Genomic DNA, 20,797 nt, shown 5'->3' on the forward strand with positions numbered 1-20,797 from the left:
TCTGATGGGGGCAGATAAAAAAGTTAAATTTCTTTCTTTCACCATGTTAATAATGTAAAAAGATGTGCATATACAAATTTTGGCTACTCGACTTCAATTAGGAGAGCCGTAAAAAATAAGTTTCCCTGGGGCCGTTTACAGAAATAAAACACAATTTCATTGGAAAAATTTATTGAAGCAGACACGGCAATTGTTGGGTTATTTTTCAACATATTTTCCACCGGAATTGAGACATTTCTCATATCATGGGATCGACAGAGAGAGGTGCAGACGCTGTCAAAGGCTGTTTCCGATCCCAGGCGGCTGACTTCTAAGACATAAAAATTTGTCTCATGATATGACAAATGTCTCAATTCCAGTGGGAAATATGTTGACAAATAGCGTATCAATTGCGGTATCTGTTTTAATAAATCTTTCCATGGAATTGTGCTTTTTTCTGTAAACGGCCCCAGGGAAAATCACTTTCTGGACGGCATCGTAATTGCGGTCGAGTGGCCAATATATATATATATATATATATATATATATATATATATATATATATATATATAAGCACATGTTCTGACATTATTAACATGGGTGAAGAAAAAAAATTTAACTTTTTTATCTGCCCCTATCAGAATGTTTGCTTGTAAGATGTTGCTGGACTGCTGAAACTTCAAACTTAATTTTCTAATTAACAGTGCACTTAATCACAAAACGTAATAAAGGGTTTTCTATTCATTTAAGTGTTTCCTATCGTCCCTTTCAATCTGCAAGGTTATTTCACTTCCATCCTGTATACTCCATGAAGGCTCTTGGAAGGCATGGAGGTAGAGTTCCATGCTTTATCTCTCCACTAGAATGAGATGATTTGGTCAACACCGCGCTCCGACCGCTTTTTACTTCGGGTAAAGACCCAATACTCAATTTGATAGGAGGCTAAGTGAACATCGGGGCCGTTCTGGAAGTTGAGGCAACGAGAAAAATCTCGTCATCACCCGGAATTGAATCCAGGACCTTCCAGTCCGTAGCCAGTTGCTCTAACAACTAAGATAACCGGCAGCCTACACTAATTAACATTTCACAAATTCATATAAAATAGCTGTATGTACGCCCTATATTATAATACTGTAATTTCTAAACACTGTTATTCTCTTTATGACATTCGGCATTTAAACTCCCTATGACTCACTTCACTGAGGGTAGTGACTATAATGTCGAGGGCATCATACCAAAAGGGCATAAGTAATTTCACAAATTCATATAAAATAGCTGTATGTAGGCCCTATATTATAACCAGGCTTCGGCCTAGGGACACAGAGTAACCAGTATGAGGTTTAGAGTACACGGAGTATAAATGACGTCATGACCCGTATGGAAGGGTGACTGCAACAGCACAGGTGGGCCCGTAACGTGCATACTGTTGTGTGTATTGCTGCTTGGCTGCGGTACGTGTAACAGGCTTCGGCGTAGGGACACCTGATTGAAGGTTACAACTTACGTTAATACTTTAATGATAGACATTTATTGTCTACACTAGGAATATGCTGTATGTACTGCATCTGTACAGAGTGAAATATATTTTATGCTCGTCCATGCCGAAATGTAGTATTTATACACCTGGTAGCAGTCCTTTAATGGACCTCATTAAAGTACACCTATTCATTAATGTTCAGGTGTTCCACCAATCAGGAAATACCATTGTAGCAATATGAAAGCGCAAGTATCGATTATTCTCGGATATGCAATCGAAAGACAACTAGTTCTGTTACTATAATAATTAGCGTTAATTTCAAGGTTATATCAAGATTAATATTTATTTTACTCTCTATATTATATGAAGGTCAATGTCGACATTTGTTTCTCGGAAAAAATCAATAGGTCTACTTTCGCGTCTGCGCACATCTCACAATTTACGAGGTATTGCACAAGGTCAGTTCCGCTCCTCAGTCAGATAAGAATAACATGAATACTTATGAATAATTTCAAGTTAGAAATAGACTATGGTCGAACATAAAAAGTCGTATGAAACTTGACTATAATGGTAATTAAGACGCTCGTATGAAAATTATGAAACTCGCTTGCGCTCGTTTCATAAACATACTCGCGTCTTAATTAATACCATTATAGGCTCGTTGCATAATGTACTATTGTGCCGTACTGTGACGGACTGTTTAAATGTTATGACACAAAGTAACGGCGCGCTCCATCTCCCACCCCAGTCGACCAACACAACACTATCGCCCGTGCGTTCTGAACTTCATGCGTTTCTGTGCCCAGGACCGAAGCCTGATTATAATAGCCTACTGTAATTTCTAAACATTATTATTCTATTTACGAAATTTGGCATTTAAACCCCCTATGACTCACAATTCACTGAGGGTAGTGACTATAATATATCCATGGCCCAGATCCAGACTGTTCCAAGTCCATTTTATTATTTTTTTCAGGAGAGCTATTTTAAGCTCCTGACATTCAAAGCTTCATGAAACAATTTGGAATAGCTTCACAGCAACCTGATGGAGAGAAATATTTACAATTTTGTTCGATTCATATATGCAGACAAGAACTGGAACACAATGAAACACAGATTTCTTCCTTATAAAAAGTTGGACTTAGAACAGTCTGGTTCTCAACCATCGATATGTCGCGAGCATCATACCGAAAGGGCATATCAACAAATTTTGCGTTACTGAGATATTTGTAATGAAACTCTTTTATGTTTCAAAATAATCGTTTGAAAATTACAATGAACATGAGAAAGAAGAAAGAAAGCATCTTGTTGTGTTGGCAAGAAAATGAAAAATCATTCCATCTTTTATGGCTCTACTGTAAACTTGATCTTTTGGCATAGTGCCCTCCCCACGTGAGATCTGGGAGCTTAGGATCTCTGACAAATCACAACAAAAAGTAAGTAGAATACATCTACATATAGTATTAAAATATGTCTCCCGAAAATAGTTGTCTGTGGGCATACCGGACAGCTCATTTCATTTATCCATTTACATTCTGCAAGAAACAAAATAAAAAAATTGCATGGAAATCGTAGAATCCTTATAATTGCCTAGAACATAATTATAAAACAAGCAATTTGAACTTTTGGGGTGCTATTCATAGACATTTCGCTAGCCCGCGCTACGAGCGTGCTAAACTAGCCTCGGCTATCGACTGGTTACTTGGTCAGGATTCATATCATATCATATTGCTAACACTGGTTTATGAATACGAAAAACGTTAGTTCGCTGATCATCCATCGGAAGCCCGCGCTAAGAATGTCTATGAATACGGCCCTTAATGACTATTGTAACCATTAAAAGAAAAAAGTGCAGCAACATTTGCTGCACTAGTGATGTATTGAATGTATTCATATACGATTATATTCAAACTTAATTTATTTTTCCAATAATTATATGTTGCGGGTTGCATCGGCCCGCTGCTGCTAACGAGCAACGATAATTATGTTGCTGATTGAATCGGTGCGCTCCTGCTAAGAAGCAAAGTGAGTGTAGTGTTTTACAGAAATGGTAAGAATCATTTTTCTCGAATAGATGTCCGATTAAAGTTTCAATGCTAAAAATAGCCAAGATCGAGTACGCGTTCATCGCCATTTTGTGTTTCTCATTATATCTGATTTAATAGATCCTACTTGTAATTAATTGTTCGCCAATTTATAAAAAAAAGTAAGCCTAGCTACATGCATATTATAATAATTTCTAACATTATTGCACTATTTACAAAATCAACATTTAAAATGACAAGAATATTATACTATATTATAAAATAAACTTCACTAATCCCTTCTTGCGAAATGTTCGAAATGACTTGTCGGATATTTTCTTCCACTTTATGCAAAACTTAAAACTATAAGAACTCGCAGCAAAATGCTTTACACAATTCTCAAACAATTACAAAAATACAATAGCTTGCGCTACATTAGGCACGACTGAGTAATTCCTTCAGTAGTTCAAAATAGACTTAGGTGAATTGCATGCATACAATGTCCGCACGTACGACAGGCAACTTTTCTGTGCAGTCCACAACGTCATATAAGAAGGACTTCGTACTTTCTGTCTATATTCGGTATAATGAAAATTCAAATTTAATGTTGTGCAAATAATAATGTTAGTCTATATTTTAGAGTTTTAGTGGTCGTTGGCCTATGAAAATAAAAATTCTCAAACTTTTTAAAATTGTTCTTTCTTTTTATTTAAATAGTATGGTGCCGATTGATAGCAAAAATTATGTTATCAAACAAACTAACATAACATATGAGAAATTAAATATAACATTTCATATGGAAATGAGAACTGAGACATTCACTACATGTCATGTATATAAACAAAATAAAAAAAAATGTACGCCTATAGGAATAGAATGAAACTTAATTAACGCTGTTGGTTTTGTGGCGTAATGGAATTTATATCGGAAAATATGTACTTTTCTATTTCCTGATTGAAATGAAATTTTCACCATTGGATGTAGACTCGCAACACAAATTACTACGAGGTGCTTCGGATTTTAAAAGAGAACAATGTTCACTAAAATGGGAAAAGAATATGTTATAGTAGTTTATGTTCCTTCTACAGAGAATAGTTGTGTGCCCAATGCCTTCTGTTGATCCCATGCTGACCAGATGGGCATGGAATCCAGCTACTTCTGAATAGGAAGGACGGAAAGTACAAAAAGATCGGGCGTTAAAATATACACTGAAGAGAGATAGATATGTTTGTATAGTCATAAGCAGTGCTTTTTGTCTGGCAGAAGGCGCTGGAACGCAACCCTTTTGACGTGAATACGTCTATACCTATAAGTTCGGTCTAGTACTAAGATGCCATCCCAAAAAGTCGACCGACACATTTTCAGATCAGTTTTGTCGCACCTATAATTTATAAACTACATGGCTTATTCCAAAGAAGCAAACGGCGATCGACAGATGAAAGATAAATGTATTCAACATGACCTTGAGTTAGAGAATTTAATGTACAAACTGGTGGACTGCGTGGCAGCCGAGGCAATGTAACTCGAGAATGCGAAGCGATAGGAAGTTCGCAGTAGTGTAAAACGAACTGTAACTAACAAGGCTACAATTTCAATTGAGCAACAATCTTCAGTCAATAAGTTAGTTAAATTGGAAAAATTCGCGAGTGAAGTACAAAGTGCCTTGTTCTAATTTTAAATTCAGTTACCTCAACTAATAAGTGGGCAAATTTTAAAATAATAACATAGTGAGTTAAAAAAATCTTCAAATTCTTTTGTTCTCAAGCAATGTTTTTTTTCTAGCCTACGCCTAGATCATTCGCAGTGAGTGAATGAACGAGTGAGTGAGCGAGTGAGTGAGTGTGTTTGCAAGACAGAATATTTTATTATTATAGATTTATTAATTTGTCATACAGAATAATATCTGTAATATTGACAATTAATATTTGAGGAGAAAAATTCGCTCCGGTGCCGGGGATCGAACCCGGGTCCTTGGTTCTACGTACCAAGCGCTCTGACCACTGAGCTACGCCGAATTCAATCCACCGCACCGGATCGAACCTTCCTCCTTCAATGTTTCCCTTCGTGGCCTGACTCCAAGTTAGGCATATATGTTATGTCAACTGCCATTGTATTAGGAGCGCACTCAGCGGAGTGACTTGTTTGGCAGGGATTACGCAGTTAAGTGCACAGTAATCTGTACAGGCATATACACTGCAGCTATGAGATTATTATAGATTTATTAATTTGTCATAGAGAATAATATCTGTAATATTGACAATTAATATTTGAGGCGTAACTCAGTGGTCAGAGAGCTTGGTATGTAGAGCCAAGGACCCGGGTTCGATCCCCGGCGCCGGAGCGAATTTTTCTCCTCAAATATTAATTGTCAATATTACAGATATTATTCTGTATGACAAATTAATAAATCTATAATATTCTCATAGCTGCAGTGCATATGTCTGTACAGATTACTGCGCACTTAACTGCGGAATCCCGGCCAAACAAGTCACTCAGCTGAGTGCGCTCCTAATATAATGGCAGTTGACATATACTGTACGTCAACATATATGCCTAACTTGGAGTCAGGCCACAAGGGGAAACATTGAAGGAGGAAGGTTCGATCCGGTGCTGTAGGTTGAATTCGGCGTAGCTCAGTGGTCAGAGCGCTTGGTACGTAGAACCAAGGACCCGGGTCCGATCCCCGGCGCCGGAGCGAATTTTTCTCCTCAAATATTAATTGTCAATATTACAGATATTATTCTGTATGACAAATTAATAAATCTATAATATTCTCATAGCTGCAGTGCATATGTCTGTACAGATTACTGCGCACTTAACTGCGGAATCCCGGCCAAACAAGTCACTCAGCTGAGTGCGCTCCTAATATAATGGCAGTTGACATTGGACATATACGTCAACATATATGCCTAACTTGGAGTCAGGCCACAAAGGGAAACATTGAAGGAGAAAGGTTCGATCCGGTGCTGTGGATTGAATTCGGCGTAGCTCAGTGGTCAGAGCGCTTGGTACGTAGAACCAAGGACCCGGGTTCGATCCCCGGCGCCGGAGCGAATTTTTCTCCCCAAATATTAATTAAGAATATTTTATGTTTATTCTTTCGGACTGCACTATTACAATTTTTGACATCGCCTCTGCATGGTTTTCTGTCCCGAGTTCCTCTCCCTTCAATATCAACGGTGCATGCTAAATTATAAAGGGGTGGTTACATGGACGAGAATTATGGGGCGGAGGAAATGAGCTACCAAGACCGTAGAGAAACAGAAAAAAAGGCCTAAGTACACATATAGTGCGCACGATCCGTGCACGTTGAGAGAGAAAGAGAGAGAGAGAGGGAGAGGGAGAGAGGGAGAGAGAGAGAGAGAAGTAAATTGCTACATCTCAACGCCCGAGCATGCACCGAGGGACGCCCAGGCCCGCACAGCCCAACCTGTTGAATCCTCCTCCGAACCCTGGCAGCAAACCAATCGAAGGTACGGAAGGCGAGTGCTGGCTTGCTCGCCGTGGAGTTCAGGTGCTACAGATGGTGGGTGGGGTGCCTGCATGCATGTGTGCATACCCAACTGTGCAACGTGAAATAAAAGTGACAGCTAATGAGAGGCGCTCGCGAATGGAATCTCGATGGCATGTTCATAACCATAACCAATGAATCTTGCGTCACGCACACGAAATTTTGGCAGGGCGTTCCATCATAAACACAGATCGTTGTTGAAGTGTTATTTGGGCCGCTTTTATTGTTATCGTCATAAGTATATTATATTTTGGATATGAATTATCGAGATATTAATACATTTAAAATTTCAATTTTGCACATAAATATTAGACTATACTTCTAACTGATGTCAGGGATGAAAGAAGACAATCATAACATTATTCATAGAATACTATAAACTCGAAGCACACATCCAGCTGTATAAGAATATTTTATAAGTTATAAATGCATAACAAGAAAATGTACTTTAGACACAATTACATAAATAAGGCACCAACGAAGAATCCATCTAAAAGAGTCGCAAAAAAATTATTTTCCGTAACAGAAATAGTGATGCATAATGTAGATTCTAAAATCATAGGTCTGGTGTGGCAGTGAATTGGCTCCGATACTGTGAAGTTACAGTGCCACTCTTTGTTTTGTCAACACGCTTGAACACTTGTGGAGTGTCAGTATGAGTGGTCTGGGACCCGCCGGTTGCTGGATAACTCACAAGGGCTTGGAGACATGGGCTCGAATGGCGAAGGAAAGAACTACACACAAATCACAGGTAAGTCACAAAATTCCTTCCCCTGGTGATGTGGACAGTCCTGAGAATACATTTAACACTCGGACTGAAATTTACCATTAATTTATTTGCCTTATTTAACAACAGTTTTGTCCCTCACTATCCTTCGAGTTGCAATATTTCTACTACAAATCTAGTGGGACAGGTTCAAGTCCCGATACGAAGTCAAGATTGATTCCCCTTCCACCGGAAATGGGTGTGTGTACTACAAGTCACACTTTATTTGTACATATTTAGTTTCAACAATTTTATTACATCACAGCTTCTCTTAACGGTTGTGTAAATAGACAACATTCCTCTTTTAATTTTCACATACGAATGTTTATTAAATTTTAAATTAAAATTGTTTATTTTTCTCCTCAAATATTAATTGTCAATATTACAGATGTTATTCTGTAGGACAACTTAATATAATCTTTAATATTAAAATTGTTTATTTCACTTACTCATTTAAGCTACGCGCAAAATAAAAAGTTGATGTATTGCTAATCAGCATTAATATTCAATATTACAGTAGAAACATTTTTCTAGAACAATAACTTAATTCGAAAACAATGCCAACAGTGTGGGGCACAAGAAGGACTGTCCATTTTAATTAAGGTAGCCCACTCGAAAGGATACCAAATTAAAAATGCCGTCGTCTTTTCTTGTACCTTACTTACTGGCTTTTAAGGAACCCGGAGGTTCATTGCCGCCCTCACATAAGCCCGCCATTGGTCCCTATCCTAAGCAAGATTAATCCTGTCTCTATCATCATATCCCACCTCCCTCAAATCCATTTAATATTATCTTCCCATCTACGTCTCGGCCTCCCCAAAGGTCTTTTTCCCTCCGGCTTCCCAACTAACACTCTATTTGCATTTCTGGATTCGCCCATACGTGCTACATGTCCTGCCCATCTCAAACGTCTGGATTTAATGTTCCTAATTATGTCAGGTGAAGAATACAATGCGTGCAGTTCTGCATTGTGTAACTTTCTCCATTCTCCTGTAACTTCATCCCTCTTAGCCCCAAATATTTTCCTAAGAACCTTATTCTCAAATACCCTTAACCTATGTTCCTCTCTCAAAGTGAGAGTCCAAGTTTCACAACCATAAAGAACAACCGGTAATATAACTTTTCTCGTACCTTATGCCACTTATATAGTTGTTATTTAGTAAACTGTCCGAAGACAGGTCTGAACCCCACAAGTGATACCAACATGGTACCATTTATGAGGCAATTAGGCCAGGAGATAATGGGATAGGGTGGTAGTTATGAGTGTAAACTATTAAGCCTATTTAAAGTTGTGACTTATAGGCACTAAAAAACTTAAAAATAGGCAGGCAAAAAGGCAGTGAAATATTTGAAATAGGCATTTAAACTGTATATGCTTCTTTATTTTTCTATATACACTTTTAACACTTATATATCACTGATTAAATTCCCAACTTTTTTACCGTGTTAATATTTAGGATTTACCTTGCTTGGGGCTTCATTGTCCAAAGTCTAGTGGGGATCCTGCGCTAGCTTCTGGTTTCCTGTTGTGGTGGGATGTATTCATGATTCAGTCGAAAAGGTTGTGTGTTTTGAAATTGAGTTGAGCGTTCAGGATGTGATGCGGGTGTTTTTTAGTATGTTTATAAATTTCATATTGTTCTAGGGTGTCAAGTTTCTGGATGTGTAGTATTTTCATGTCAGTGCCTATGTTGCTGAAAATACTACACATCCAGCCAAAAACCCAGAAACTTAACACCCTAGAACAGGGCCGGGCATGAGAGCGGCTCCATATAGCAGGCCAGAGCTGCTCTCGCTCCGCAAGGCAAGCCAGAGCAGAACGCTCACGCAGTGGCGGACTCACCCTGCATTAATATAACAAGAGCCACGGTTGTTCTAGTCATTCAGTCTGTCAGTACATAATAGTTTATAAGGATATTACATCAATTCATTGCACAGTGCAGACTTTATAACACTCTTATTAATTTAATGGAATAAACTTCGCTCTATGCACACACACAAATCATTAGGCTTATTTACATAACCCATAAGCACATACTGCAATCTCCTAACCACGGTTCTACGAGACAGGCGTATGGCTTCCACTTCCCTACTTGCTGTGGACAGAGTTCATACGCCAATATAATTAAACATCGGTTGATGAATTCGCCTTCATGAATGTTTTCAATTCCTTTGCAATTTTGTGGCAAATTTTTGTAGCTAATTCTCATAGCCGATTCACTAAGTGCATTATTGTCACCCTGTTAAAACATAATATATCATATCATATCATATCATATCATATCATATCATATCATATCATATCATATCATATCATATCATATCATATCATATCATATCATATCATATCATATCATATCATATCATATCATATAATATAATATAATATAATATAATATAATATAATATGTGATATGATATGATATGATATGATATGATATAATATGATATAATATAATGTGATATGGTATGATATGATATGAGATATAATCTGATATATAATATAATATAATATAATATAATATAATGTATGATATATGACATATTATGAATTTTAATATACTATACTATGATATAGCGCAATACTTGTATAATTTAAAATTATATATTACGAAATGTATAATAACTTATAATGCAATATAAATATCAAATAGATACTCTAATATAATGTACATGAGAAACATTTTCTTTAAGTTGCATTAATTTATGGCGTTCATTACCAACATATTTGTCATATTCAGTAGCATGTTGTAAAGAATAATGCCGTTGGATATTGAACTTCTTAATCAGTTGGAGTGTTTTATGACAAATTAAACACTTTGCTAATCCACTGCTCTCTACGAAAAAGAACTCCTCCTCCCATGAGACATTAAAAGCATTGGGAGTAGCGGGCCGCTTTAATGTATGAGCGGAAGCTCCGTCTTCAAAGTTCGCCATCATATTGCAGAGGCACCACTGCACCGACACTGAATGACGTACAGTATGCATACGTCACAGCGCTCGCAAGACCCGCTCTTTAAAGCACACAGCGCTCATTTCTCAGAATCACGTAATGTTCCCAGCCCTGCCCTAGAACAATATGAAATTTATATACATACTAAAACACACCCACATCACATCCTGAACACTCAACTCAATTTCAAAATACACAACCTTTTCGACTGAATCATGAACATATCCCATCACAACAGGAAACCAGAAAATAGCGCAGGATCCCCACTAGGCTTTGGACAATGAAGCACAAGACTAGACAAGCAAGGTAAATCCTAAATATTAACACGGTAAAAAAGTTGGAAATTTAATCAGTGATTTATATATGCACTAAAATACATAATAGGCTGTTAATAGGCATTTATTACAATTCAATTAGTATTTTCAAACTAATCTTTCTCATGCTCTTTGCAAAGTGTATTGCTACTGTCGTCGACAGAACAATGCATAACAATAAATTTTTCTAAATTCTCTATTGGAAAGATGTTATTCTATCATTAAGAATATTCTTAAATGCAGAAAATAATATTTCATCCTCACAAGACGTGAGTGGAACATAATGAAACAAGTAACCTGATGTGACTCCAATGCCTTCAATTTCTGCGTCTTTCCACGTACTACATTAGCTATTTTCATACTGTGTCCCATCCAGGATCCTGTCTTAATATTATCTTTTCTACAGCAACAGCTCTAATTTTTCGTGACGTTATATTTGCTTAATGTGGATTGGACAGGGTCTTTCATTTTTTCAGTATTAACAGTTGATGATCTTAATGTTTATTGTAAATTAGGACCATTTCCATCATCTGACAACCATTTTTTTAGCAATACATTCTTAGATGATACTTGCTTTGGCATTGTTTCAGCTTAAAAACTATTCTCGTTGTTCTATTGTTTAATGTAGAATTCATACCAATTTCACTTCTCACTTCTTTCGTTCAAATAGTACCATACTTACAGTAACAATGGAAAATATGAAATGAAACAGAATTACGATGAACTGCCATTTTAATGAAGTTTAGAAGAGAAGAGTGATGCCACATTCTACAAACTTAGCTACCAACTATGGCACAATGTGATATATGTTAAAACAACGTGATTTTCTTTGCCATGGAAACGAGCTAAATATCCGCCAGAATATTTACCCACAATATTATTTCAATCATATTCTATTTCCAGTCCCTTCTTTGACAATTGAACGAACAAAAGGACGATTTAAAACTTTGAAAAGTTAAAAGACCGAAACAGGCATGTATAATTAATATTTGAGGAGAAAAATTCGCTCCGGCGCCGGGGATCGAACCCGGGTCCTTGGTTCTATGTACCAAGCGTTCTGACCACTGAGCTAAGCCGAATTCAATCCATAGCACCGGATCGAACTCTCCTCCTTCAATGTTTCCCTTTGTGGCCTGACTCCAAGTTAGGCATATATGAGGGGTCTAGTATCAAAACCTGCCATATCCACTTTTTTAAAAATTGAGTTTCCTTATGTATTTTGGAGTACTTTCTAACATCTACCACATGCACCGGCTGGCTTTTTCAAATTTGAACTACAACCAATATATATTGCATAGTAAAAATTGGATTATTTTCAAAACCTGCCACATCCAACGAATAACTGCACGTTTTTCTCATTGTTCTCAAAATATAGCAAAGTGGATGTGGTAGGTTTTGATACTAGACCCGTCATATGTTCACGTTAATAGCCAATGTCAACTGCCATTATACTAGGAGCGCACTCAGCTGAGTGACTTGTTTGGCCGGGAATCCGCAGTTAAATTCTCAGGACAAATTAATAAATCTATAATATTCTCATAGCTAGCAGTGCATATGTCTGTACAGATTACTGTGCACTTAACTGCGGATTCCCGGCCAAACAAGTCACTCAGCTGAGGCGCTCTTAGTATAATGGCAGTTGACATTGGCCATATACGTCAACATATATGCCTAACTTGGAGTCAGGCCACAAAGGGAAACATTGAAGGAGGAGAGTTCGATCCGGTGGTGTGGATTGAATTCGGCAAAGCTCAGTGGTCAGAACGCTTGGTACGTAGAACCAAGGACCCGGGTTCGATCCCCGGCGCCGGAGCGAATTTTTCTCCTCAAATATTAATAGTTAATATTACAGATATCATTCTGTAGGACAAATTAATAAATCTATAATAATAAGCATTTATAAGCTTCAATACCAGAAATAGGCACTTATCACCGAAATATGCAATTTTAGGCATTATATAACTCTCGTATCTTAATCCTAAGCCTGTATAATGGATATTTAATTAAAGTGCCTATAACTTTGAATAAAGGAATAAAATAAGTAAAAAGGCCAAAATCACAGCTCTAGATTAATTTCCCATGCGACATCACTTAGACACGAAACAAACAAGACTATGGTAAAATGTAATGCAGATATAACAAGTAAATATTTTTAACATATTGGTTTATACACAATGAGAGAGAGAGAGCGAGAGTATGTGAAGTTATGGAAAAAATTGTGAACTAAATATGGCAATAATAATCATCAACGTTGTAAGTAAATTGGGTTGGAAGTAAGTTTCAGATGCACATATAATGTTTAATGTTTGTGTGGAAAGCGGTTAGAAGGATGGACACAGAGTTAATTTTAAACGGATACTAGCCCACCGACGCCTTCATGTCACTTCATATTATTCACAAAAGTAACGACAGAACGAATCAAAGAATCCAATCCTTGGAAATGAATTGATGATCAATTACCATTATTACTGTTTATAATGCCACATATTTCTAAATGAGTCTGTTATATTGCTCTGGAATAAATACCTTTAATTATGTTACTCTATCTCAAAGCCATTCTGAGCCTTAAGGGGTTTAATTCAGTACCCTTCGAAAGAATTGCCGCCGATTTAATCCATTTTTATAGAAAAGATATTCAGCGTTGTAGAAAAGAGAAATAAAAATAATAAAAACAGACCTTTGTGCGCCATAAATCTCCAGTAACATGCAGAGGTATCGGAGTTCTGCTCTATTAGTATGAAGCCTAAACATTCATTTACGATTGGAATATTCTGATAAGACACGAACAATACTAAAAAATTATGCATCCTCGTCTGCCATCTACCAGAGTTAGTCTACAAGTCCTAAGTTTTACATCCATCTATTTCAATAATGCGTGAGAGCATTGTTAAATTTCAATTGCGGAGAACTTCGACGATGTCCTTCATTACGTCAAGATACTTCGAAATTTTCAGACTACTCTATACAGCGAAGAGTGCTACAGAGTTTTATGTCGAAATACTTGAGTAAACGGGCGAATGAGTTCACACAGAAACAATCAAATCACACGATCTGGGGTGCAATTAAAGTTCGTCTCCAATTGAAGCACTACGCTCGAACGGCTGCATTATATTCTACATCCACCCTGAGCAACAGGTGGTCTCAACATACACTGTCTCATGGTCGCAATTTCACATCGTTCATGTAGATTTATATTAAAGCAATGTCCTGTTAAAACTTCCGCGGCTTTCTACCCAACCTTTTGATGTGCCTCAAATATGCAAATCGTTGCAACCAAAGTCGAACGTCAGTTGCAGTCGCCATATTGAAATCAGACAATAAGTAACATCGTAGCATTCCAATTTATGGTTTCTAACATCAAATAATGTCTCTCTTCCCACAACCATTGTTTTTACACGAGAAAAGATGAAGATTAATCCTCGTATTCTCCAGTTAGCCGTAGCTTCAATATACAGAGTGTCAGAAAAGTTCGTTTACGTCTCAGAGATGATACAGGAGGTAAAAACAAACATATTTTTTATATGTAAAAACCACTCACACTTGTCTTTTCGGCGCTACGAGTTAATAAGTGGTGTGAAGAGACAGTGCTCAGACTGTTACCTAAATGTAGTGATGAGAAAAAAATGTTGATCAGAGATGTGGTTCAAACTGCCTTCCATTTAACTGAATGCACGATTGATTTCTACGTACTACGGACTGTCAACTCTTCTGCCGTATTTATCGGGGTCTCGTAAACCAGACATTTCATATCCCCCACACAAAGAAATCCATAAGATTAAGTCGGGCGATCGAGGTGACCATGATACTGCTAGCAGAATGAAAACTTACCTTTCTTATCAATCCACTCACTGCGTTTGTAACACGATTCGCCATACAACGTGTTGCAGGTAAAACAGTCAAAACAACTAATTGGTATCGGAAGTATTCTGAATCAAGTCTTAGTTTTACTTTCAATACTTGCGCGGGAATGGAAGACAGAAGAGCGGGCACTAACCATTGCGTCAGTGTACATTTATATTTGAAAATGCTGCGCTTAAAACACAACAGCTTCCGCAGCTTGTTAAAGTTCACTGTTGCAGCATGTCAAGAGTTACTTGATAGTCATCATTGTTAAAAAGCAGTTATATTTTATAAAAGTTATTTTCAGTCTTTCAAAAGACTGCCGTGATATAAATAGTGTGAATTAATTCACTGAATATTAACATTTATGAAAATGTAAGAAATCATCATTATCATCATCATCATATAAACATACAAGGATTGGGTCTCCAAGGCCTGTTCCGAGACTCAATTTTGGTCAGACCACCTTCATTCTGGTCTTCCAATAGCCTTCCTTCCTATTGATTTATACTGTAGTGCCAGTTTCGGTAACCCAAATTCCTGCATTCTCAAAATATTATTTTTCCACTGTGTCCTTTATTTTTTTTGTTGGTTATTTAATGACCTGTATCAACTACTAGGTTATTTAGCGTCGATGAGATTGGTGATAGCAAGATGAGGGCGAGAATTCGCCATAGATTACCTGGCATTCACCTTACGGTTGGGGAAAACCTCGGAAAAAACCCAACCAGATAATAAGTTCAAGCAGGGATCGAACCCGCGCCCGAGCGCAACTTCAGACCGGCAGGCAAGAGCCTTAACCGACTGAGCGACGCCGGTGGCCCTTTATCTTTCCATGTCTCTACAATATTGGCATGCTTCTTATACTTTAATTCCTAACATGATCTATTCTACAGAATCCTGCTAACGGTCTTAAGAATTTTATTTGTTGAGCTTCTAACCATCTTTTATCTTTCTTTTTTAATGTCCAGGTTTCAGGGCCAAAAAATAAACTGGGTTTTCATGGAATTTTATATAATCTTACTTGCACAGCCTTAGACATGAATTTTCCATAATATCTTCTAATAAAATTGTTCCATTTATTTTATTGAAAGTATTAATTGAGGGGTTTGCCGGAAAAAAGGACGTATACGTCAATATGGCGAATTGAGATACATGCAATTTAAGATTTTAAAACGCACCTGAACAAAATGTTATACACGCACGGAGCCCTGTCCTGCAGGTATGTACAGTACAATCAAAACAAAATTTCGCTACTATAATTAGCGAATTATTCACTACATTTTAAACCGTTTTCCCGAAGAAGGGCGTATAGGTCTATCCGCCTTTCTTCCGGCAAAGCCCTCAATTAATTGATACTTTTTGTCTACCTTGACATATTTTCGTATTTTAGTAAAACTATCAGTGAAAACGATTAAACAATAACACAATAAGATAGAAGGATTCACGACTGAGAATAAATAATATTTTCATATCTTTAATATATCAATTACATATTTAAAATATAAATTTCGTAGAAGGTTGTCACAAAGTACCCCCGCCCCCCCGGTTGGTATTGCTAGTGTTAATGTTGCGTGTTAAGTAAAACCGAAATCAAATGTAGGTGATATCGTTACAACAGTAGCCTTGAGCAGTACTAGCTGTGGATGTCCAAGTTTTGGCGTAAATAACGCAATCATTGGAAGGAATATCGCTGCTACTCGCACATTAAAATTAAACATGTTTCCTAGCCGGTAATGCAAGATAAACGTATTAAGGCTAAAACATTCAAACTCGAAAGATTATGAACAAAATTTCTCAACCCGAATAGGTGGTTCTCGGAATGCTGCCGATCAGTCGGTAAGTCAGTCAGTCAGTAAGTCGTTAATCAGTCGGTCGTCAGTCGTCAGTCAGTCGGTCGTCAGTCGTCAGTCAGTCGTTCAGTAAGTCGTCAGTCAGTCGGATAGTAAGTCGTCAGTCAGTCGGTCAGTAAGTCGTCAGTCGGTCAGTAAGTCGTCAGTCAGTCGGACAGTAAGTCGTCAGTCAGTCGGTCAGTAAGTCGTCAGTCAGTCGGTCAGTAAGTCGTCAGTCAGTTGGACAGTAAGTCGTCAGTCAGTCGGTCAGTAAGTCGTCAGTCAGTCGGTCAGTAAGTCGTCAGTCAGTCGGTCAGTAAGTCGTCAGTCGGTCAGTAAGTCGTCAGTCGGTCAGTAAGTCGTCAGTCAGTCGGACAGTAAGTCGTCAGTCAGTCGGACAGTAAGTCGTCAGTCAGTCGGTCAGTAAGTCGTCAGTCGGTCAGTAAGTCGTCAGTCGGTCAGTAAGTCGTCAGTCGGACAGTAAGTCGTCAGTCAGTCAGTCAGTCAGTAAGTCATCAGTCGGTCAGTAAGTCGTCAGTCAGTCGGTCAGTAAGTCGTCAGTCGGTCAGTAAGTCGTCAGTCGGTCAGTAAGTCGTCAGTCAGTCGGTCAGTAAGTCGTCAGTCGGTCAGTAAGTCGTCAGTCGGTCAGTAAGTCGTCAGTCAGTCGGTCAGTAAGTCGTCAGTCAGTCGTCAGTTACGAGTCAATTGTACTGGAAACGGTGCACATGAAACATAATTTTTATTAATAAATCAATAGGTCTTGATTTCATAAATAACAATGACGATTTACTCGATTTTTTCCCCAGTGCAGTGGCGGGACCCTTAACGTACCGTCATTCACTCCGATTCTACGAGCGGGTCCACAGATGTCGCTAGCGTCGACAGCGTAGATGACTTAGTTCGTCAGAGACTATCCAGAGTGCATCAAAGGTGGTGGGTCTACACTACACTGATAATAAATAATGATGGTGAAGAATTATGGGTTTTCCCCTGTGACATTCCAATGTGTTGTCCGGGCCAGGGGCTTGCCCAACACAAGTTTCGAAATCTAAATATAAATTATTAATCGCCCTTTCTTCACAGTAAAGAGAACAGTACAAACTAAAGATTTGAAGCTTTAATGAAGTATTATTATATAAAGCGTTGGAAATGTTTCCTTTCTTACACAGCTTAGAATATTGGACAATAATAGTCTAAATTAGTAGGTGTAGGGATAGAAAATAACCGACAAGGAAAAAAACTGAGAAAAAATCATTTTTCAATGATCTGTTACATTGAACTGGTGACAGATTGATGTCTATCTCTGTGATAATTTGTACATTCTGTTATTAGTAAGGTAAAAAATATCCTCTATATCCGCCATGAATGCGCTTGGAGTTTATGGAGGTAGAGCTCCATGATTTCTTGATCTCGACACTAGAATGACGTTGTGTTGTCGGCATCACGCTCCGACCGCCTTTTACCCCCGGGAAAGACTCAATTTCATAAGATGCAGGGTGAACTTCGGGACCGTTCTGTAAATTTTGACGAGAAAAATTCCATCAACACCCAGGATTGAACCCAGGACCTTCAGTTCACTCCCAGTTTCTCTACAAAATGACATACCGGCTGCCTCTGTGATTTTTAGTTGGTTATTTAACGACGCTGTATCAACTATTAGGTTATTTAGTGTCGATGGGATTGGTGATAGCAAGATGGTATTTGGCGAGATGAGGCCGAGAATTCGCCATAGATTACATGACATTTGCCCCACGGTTAGGTAAAACATCAGAAAAAACCCAACCAGATAATCAGCCTAAGCATTTGTCTGGGTTGCTTAGGTATTTCTTGTGAATACGACGCACAGTCGAATAAACTGATTCAGTATTTCAAAATATATAGGTCGCCCTAAAGAATAAGAAAATAAATAGTCCAATAGTCATTATGAAAGAAACATAAATCTTCCATTATTGTCTGAAATCGAATCCCTACTTAAAAGCGCAAGCATTTGAGTCAGGGCGATGGACAGGATTCTTGAATTAGCACGCAATAAGTAATCTATCAGAAGGAGCAGCGGGAAGGCGTGGTTCCGATCCAACCTTTAGCGACACGGATATGCCTCCCACTGGTCAATAAAATGTCTAGGCCGCGCGATGTGTATCGTACGCATGTTATATAACGTAATCCTACTCCACATCGCGTTGAAACGCATCTAAATAACTTTTAATCCTTTTGGGAACACCGATTTACGACATTTATATTACCAACTGTAATAACATACAGATATGTCACACAAAAGTAACGACAATAATAAAAAAATATGTACTTAGGTAACACGACACAACAATTATATAATTTATTGCCTGAAATAAGAGTCATATAGCATTAAAGTTAGCTCGTGGCTTGAAAACATTGAGATTATGACTGAATTGTAAATTACGTGCAACTCAGTAAGAACATTACATTAAAAGATTTGATTTCTCTCTGTCAGCTACAGTGCTTAAAATAGAAGCGAATTATCCAGAACTTAACGGTATGTAGTAATCAGATTTATGCCCTCCGTTGTGAGGTCGGTAAATTAATTTTACGCGCGTTCAATAAGTGGTATATTTAATGGCCTCCCCTCTGCACTCACGCGAATGGTCCGGACCAGAGGTTCACAAATTTTCGACCAACGTGCCGAATTTCCTCCTCCCCTCTGCAATAGTGGAGTCCGTCTAGAGAGAGAAAGAGAGTGGAATTCTACGAACCGACAAGTGCTGACGTGCAAGGTCTATTCTATTGTGTTCAACTCGTTGTACTACTTTAATTAACGGCAATAAAGCATGACAACTTCATGGAATATATTAAAAATGATGTGAAGACGGTGAGGATTTATCACGTTCCACACGTTTCGCGACAAATTTACTCAATTCTTTATAGCGTCAACATTTACTGTATAAAGGGAGAGAATTGTACAATTTGAAATTTCTTATCTAATGAAGTACATTTTAAATTTTCTTTTCGTGTAGAAATATCATTGTTGCCACAACTTAAATTCGAGATTAGTTTTTGAAAAATAAAACATTTCTGGAAAACAATTTTTTTAAACACTCTCAGAATGTAGACCTATCTCAAACATTTTTAAAAATAAATTCAAAATTTCTAAGACATTTTACTTCTAAAAACACATTCTTTAAAAATTCTCGAGCACAGTTTTGATATTGGCTTTCGTAAATTTAGGATAAGTAATTACATTTTAAGAATGAATTTTTAAAGTTACTTTTATAGAAAAAGGGAGGCATATTTTTCAAGTAAAACAAAATAACAAATTTCTATTGCAAAGAAGTTTCCTAAAATCCTAAAGAATGCGTGTTTCAAATAGCATGCATGCAACATTAATAGTTCTGAAGATATATACCTCTAACTTTTTGTGTGAGAATAAATAAAAAAATTTAAGTTACGGGAAATTGGAATCAAAATTTATTGTCATTTAAAACCTCTGTGTACCAGAGTTTTAAAAATGGAGTCACAGCAGCTAACAAGATCATAAATACCCGTAAAATTTTATGTAATATATATTTTTTTCATATATCAAAGACTATTTTAAAGCAAAAGTAAAAATATTTTCTCCCTTCTATAATGACTGGGCATGTTTCCGTCTTGGTTTGTCCTGTTATGTTAAGCGGTGGAAATTCGTCATGACCACGTGGCCGGTCTCACTATCTGTGAATGATGATGATTCATAATCCTCAAAATAATGAACCAAAGAAATCAATCTTTGCAGGCAAATTATGATGATGATGGTGAATAAATAGCATACGCATGCACTCTTCTCTCTCCAAAAGTGAACTGGTTCGGTATGGCATAGTTGCGCCCCGAGGTCAATTGGAAGGCCTAGGCATGGCATAATTGCGCCCCGAAGAAATCAGGTAGCAGATAGGACATGGCATAGTTGCGCCCCGAAGAAATCAGGTAGCAGATGGGACATGGCATAGTTGCGCCCCGAAGAAATCAGGTAGCAGGATGGACATGGCATAGTTGCGCCCCGATGAACATAGTACACACGAAAGTGATTGTCATAAAATAAATAAATTACTTTAAAATATTACAGTGATAGCTGCATTGAAATCAGGTAGGCCT

The 20,797-nt window shown here is 37.6% G+C and overlaps 1 protein-coding gene and 1 long non-coding RNA gene across 2 annotated transcripts in view; one reads left to right on the plus strand and one right to left on the minus strand.

Moving 5' to 3' along the window:
- LOC138697775 (uncharacterized) overlaps positions 1-20,797 on the minus strand; it is an 89,911-nt gene that overhangs the window by 17,969 nt on the left and 51,145 nt on the right. The window lies entirely within an intron of this gene.
- Positions 6,890-20,797, plus strand: part of Sytbeta (Synaptotagmin beta) — a 52,901-nt gene continuing 38,993 nt past the window's right edge. Inside the window, exon 1 of the mRNA XM_069823264.1 lies at positions 6,890-7,742. Within this exon, the coding sequence (XP_069679365.1) occupies positions 7,647-7,742 (96 nt within the window). The 5' untranslated portion in view covers positions 6,890-7,646. The remainder of the gene's footprint in view (positions 7,743-20,797) is intronic.

Source organism: Periplaneta americana, chromosome 4 (assembly GCF_040183065.1).
Source record: "Periplaneta americana isolate PAMFEO1 chromosome 4, P.americana_PAMFEO1_priV1, whole genome shotgun sequence".
NCBI classification, from domain to species: domain Eukaryota; kingdom Metazoa; phylum Arthropoda; class Insecta; order Blattodea; family Blattidae; genus Periplaneta; species Periplaneta americana.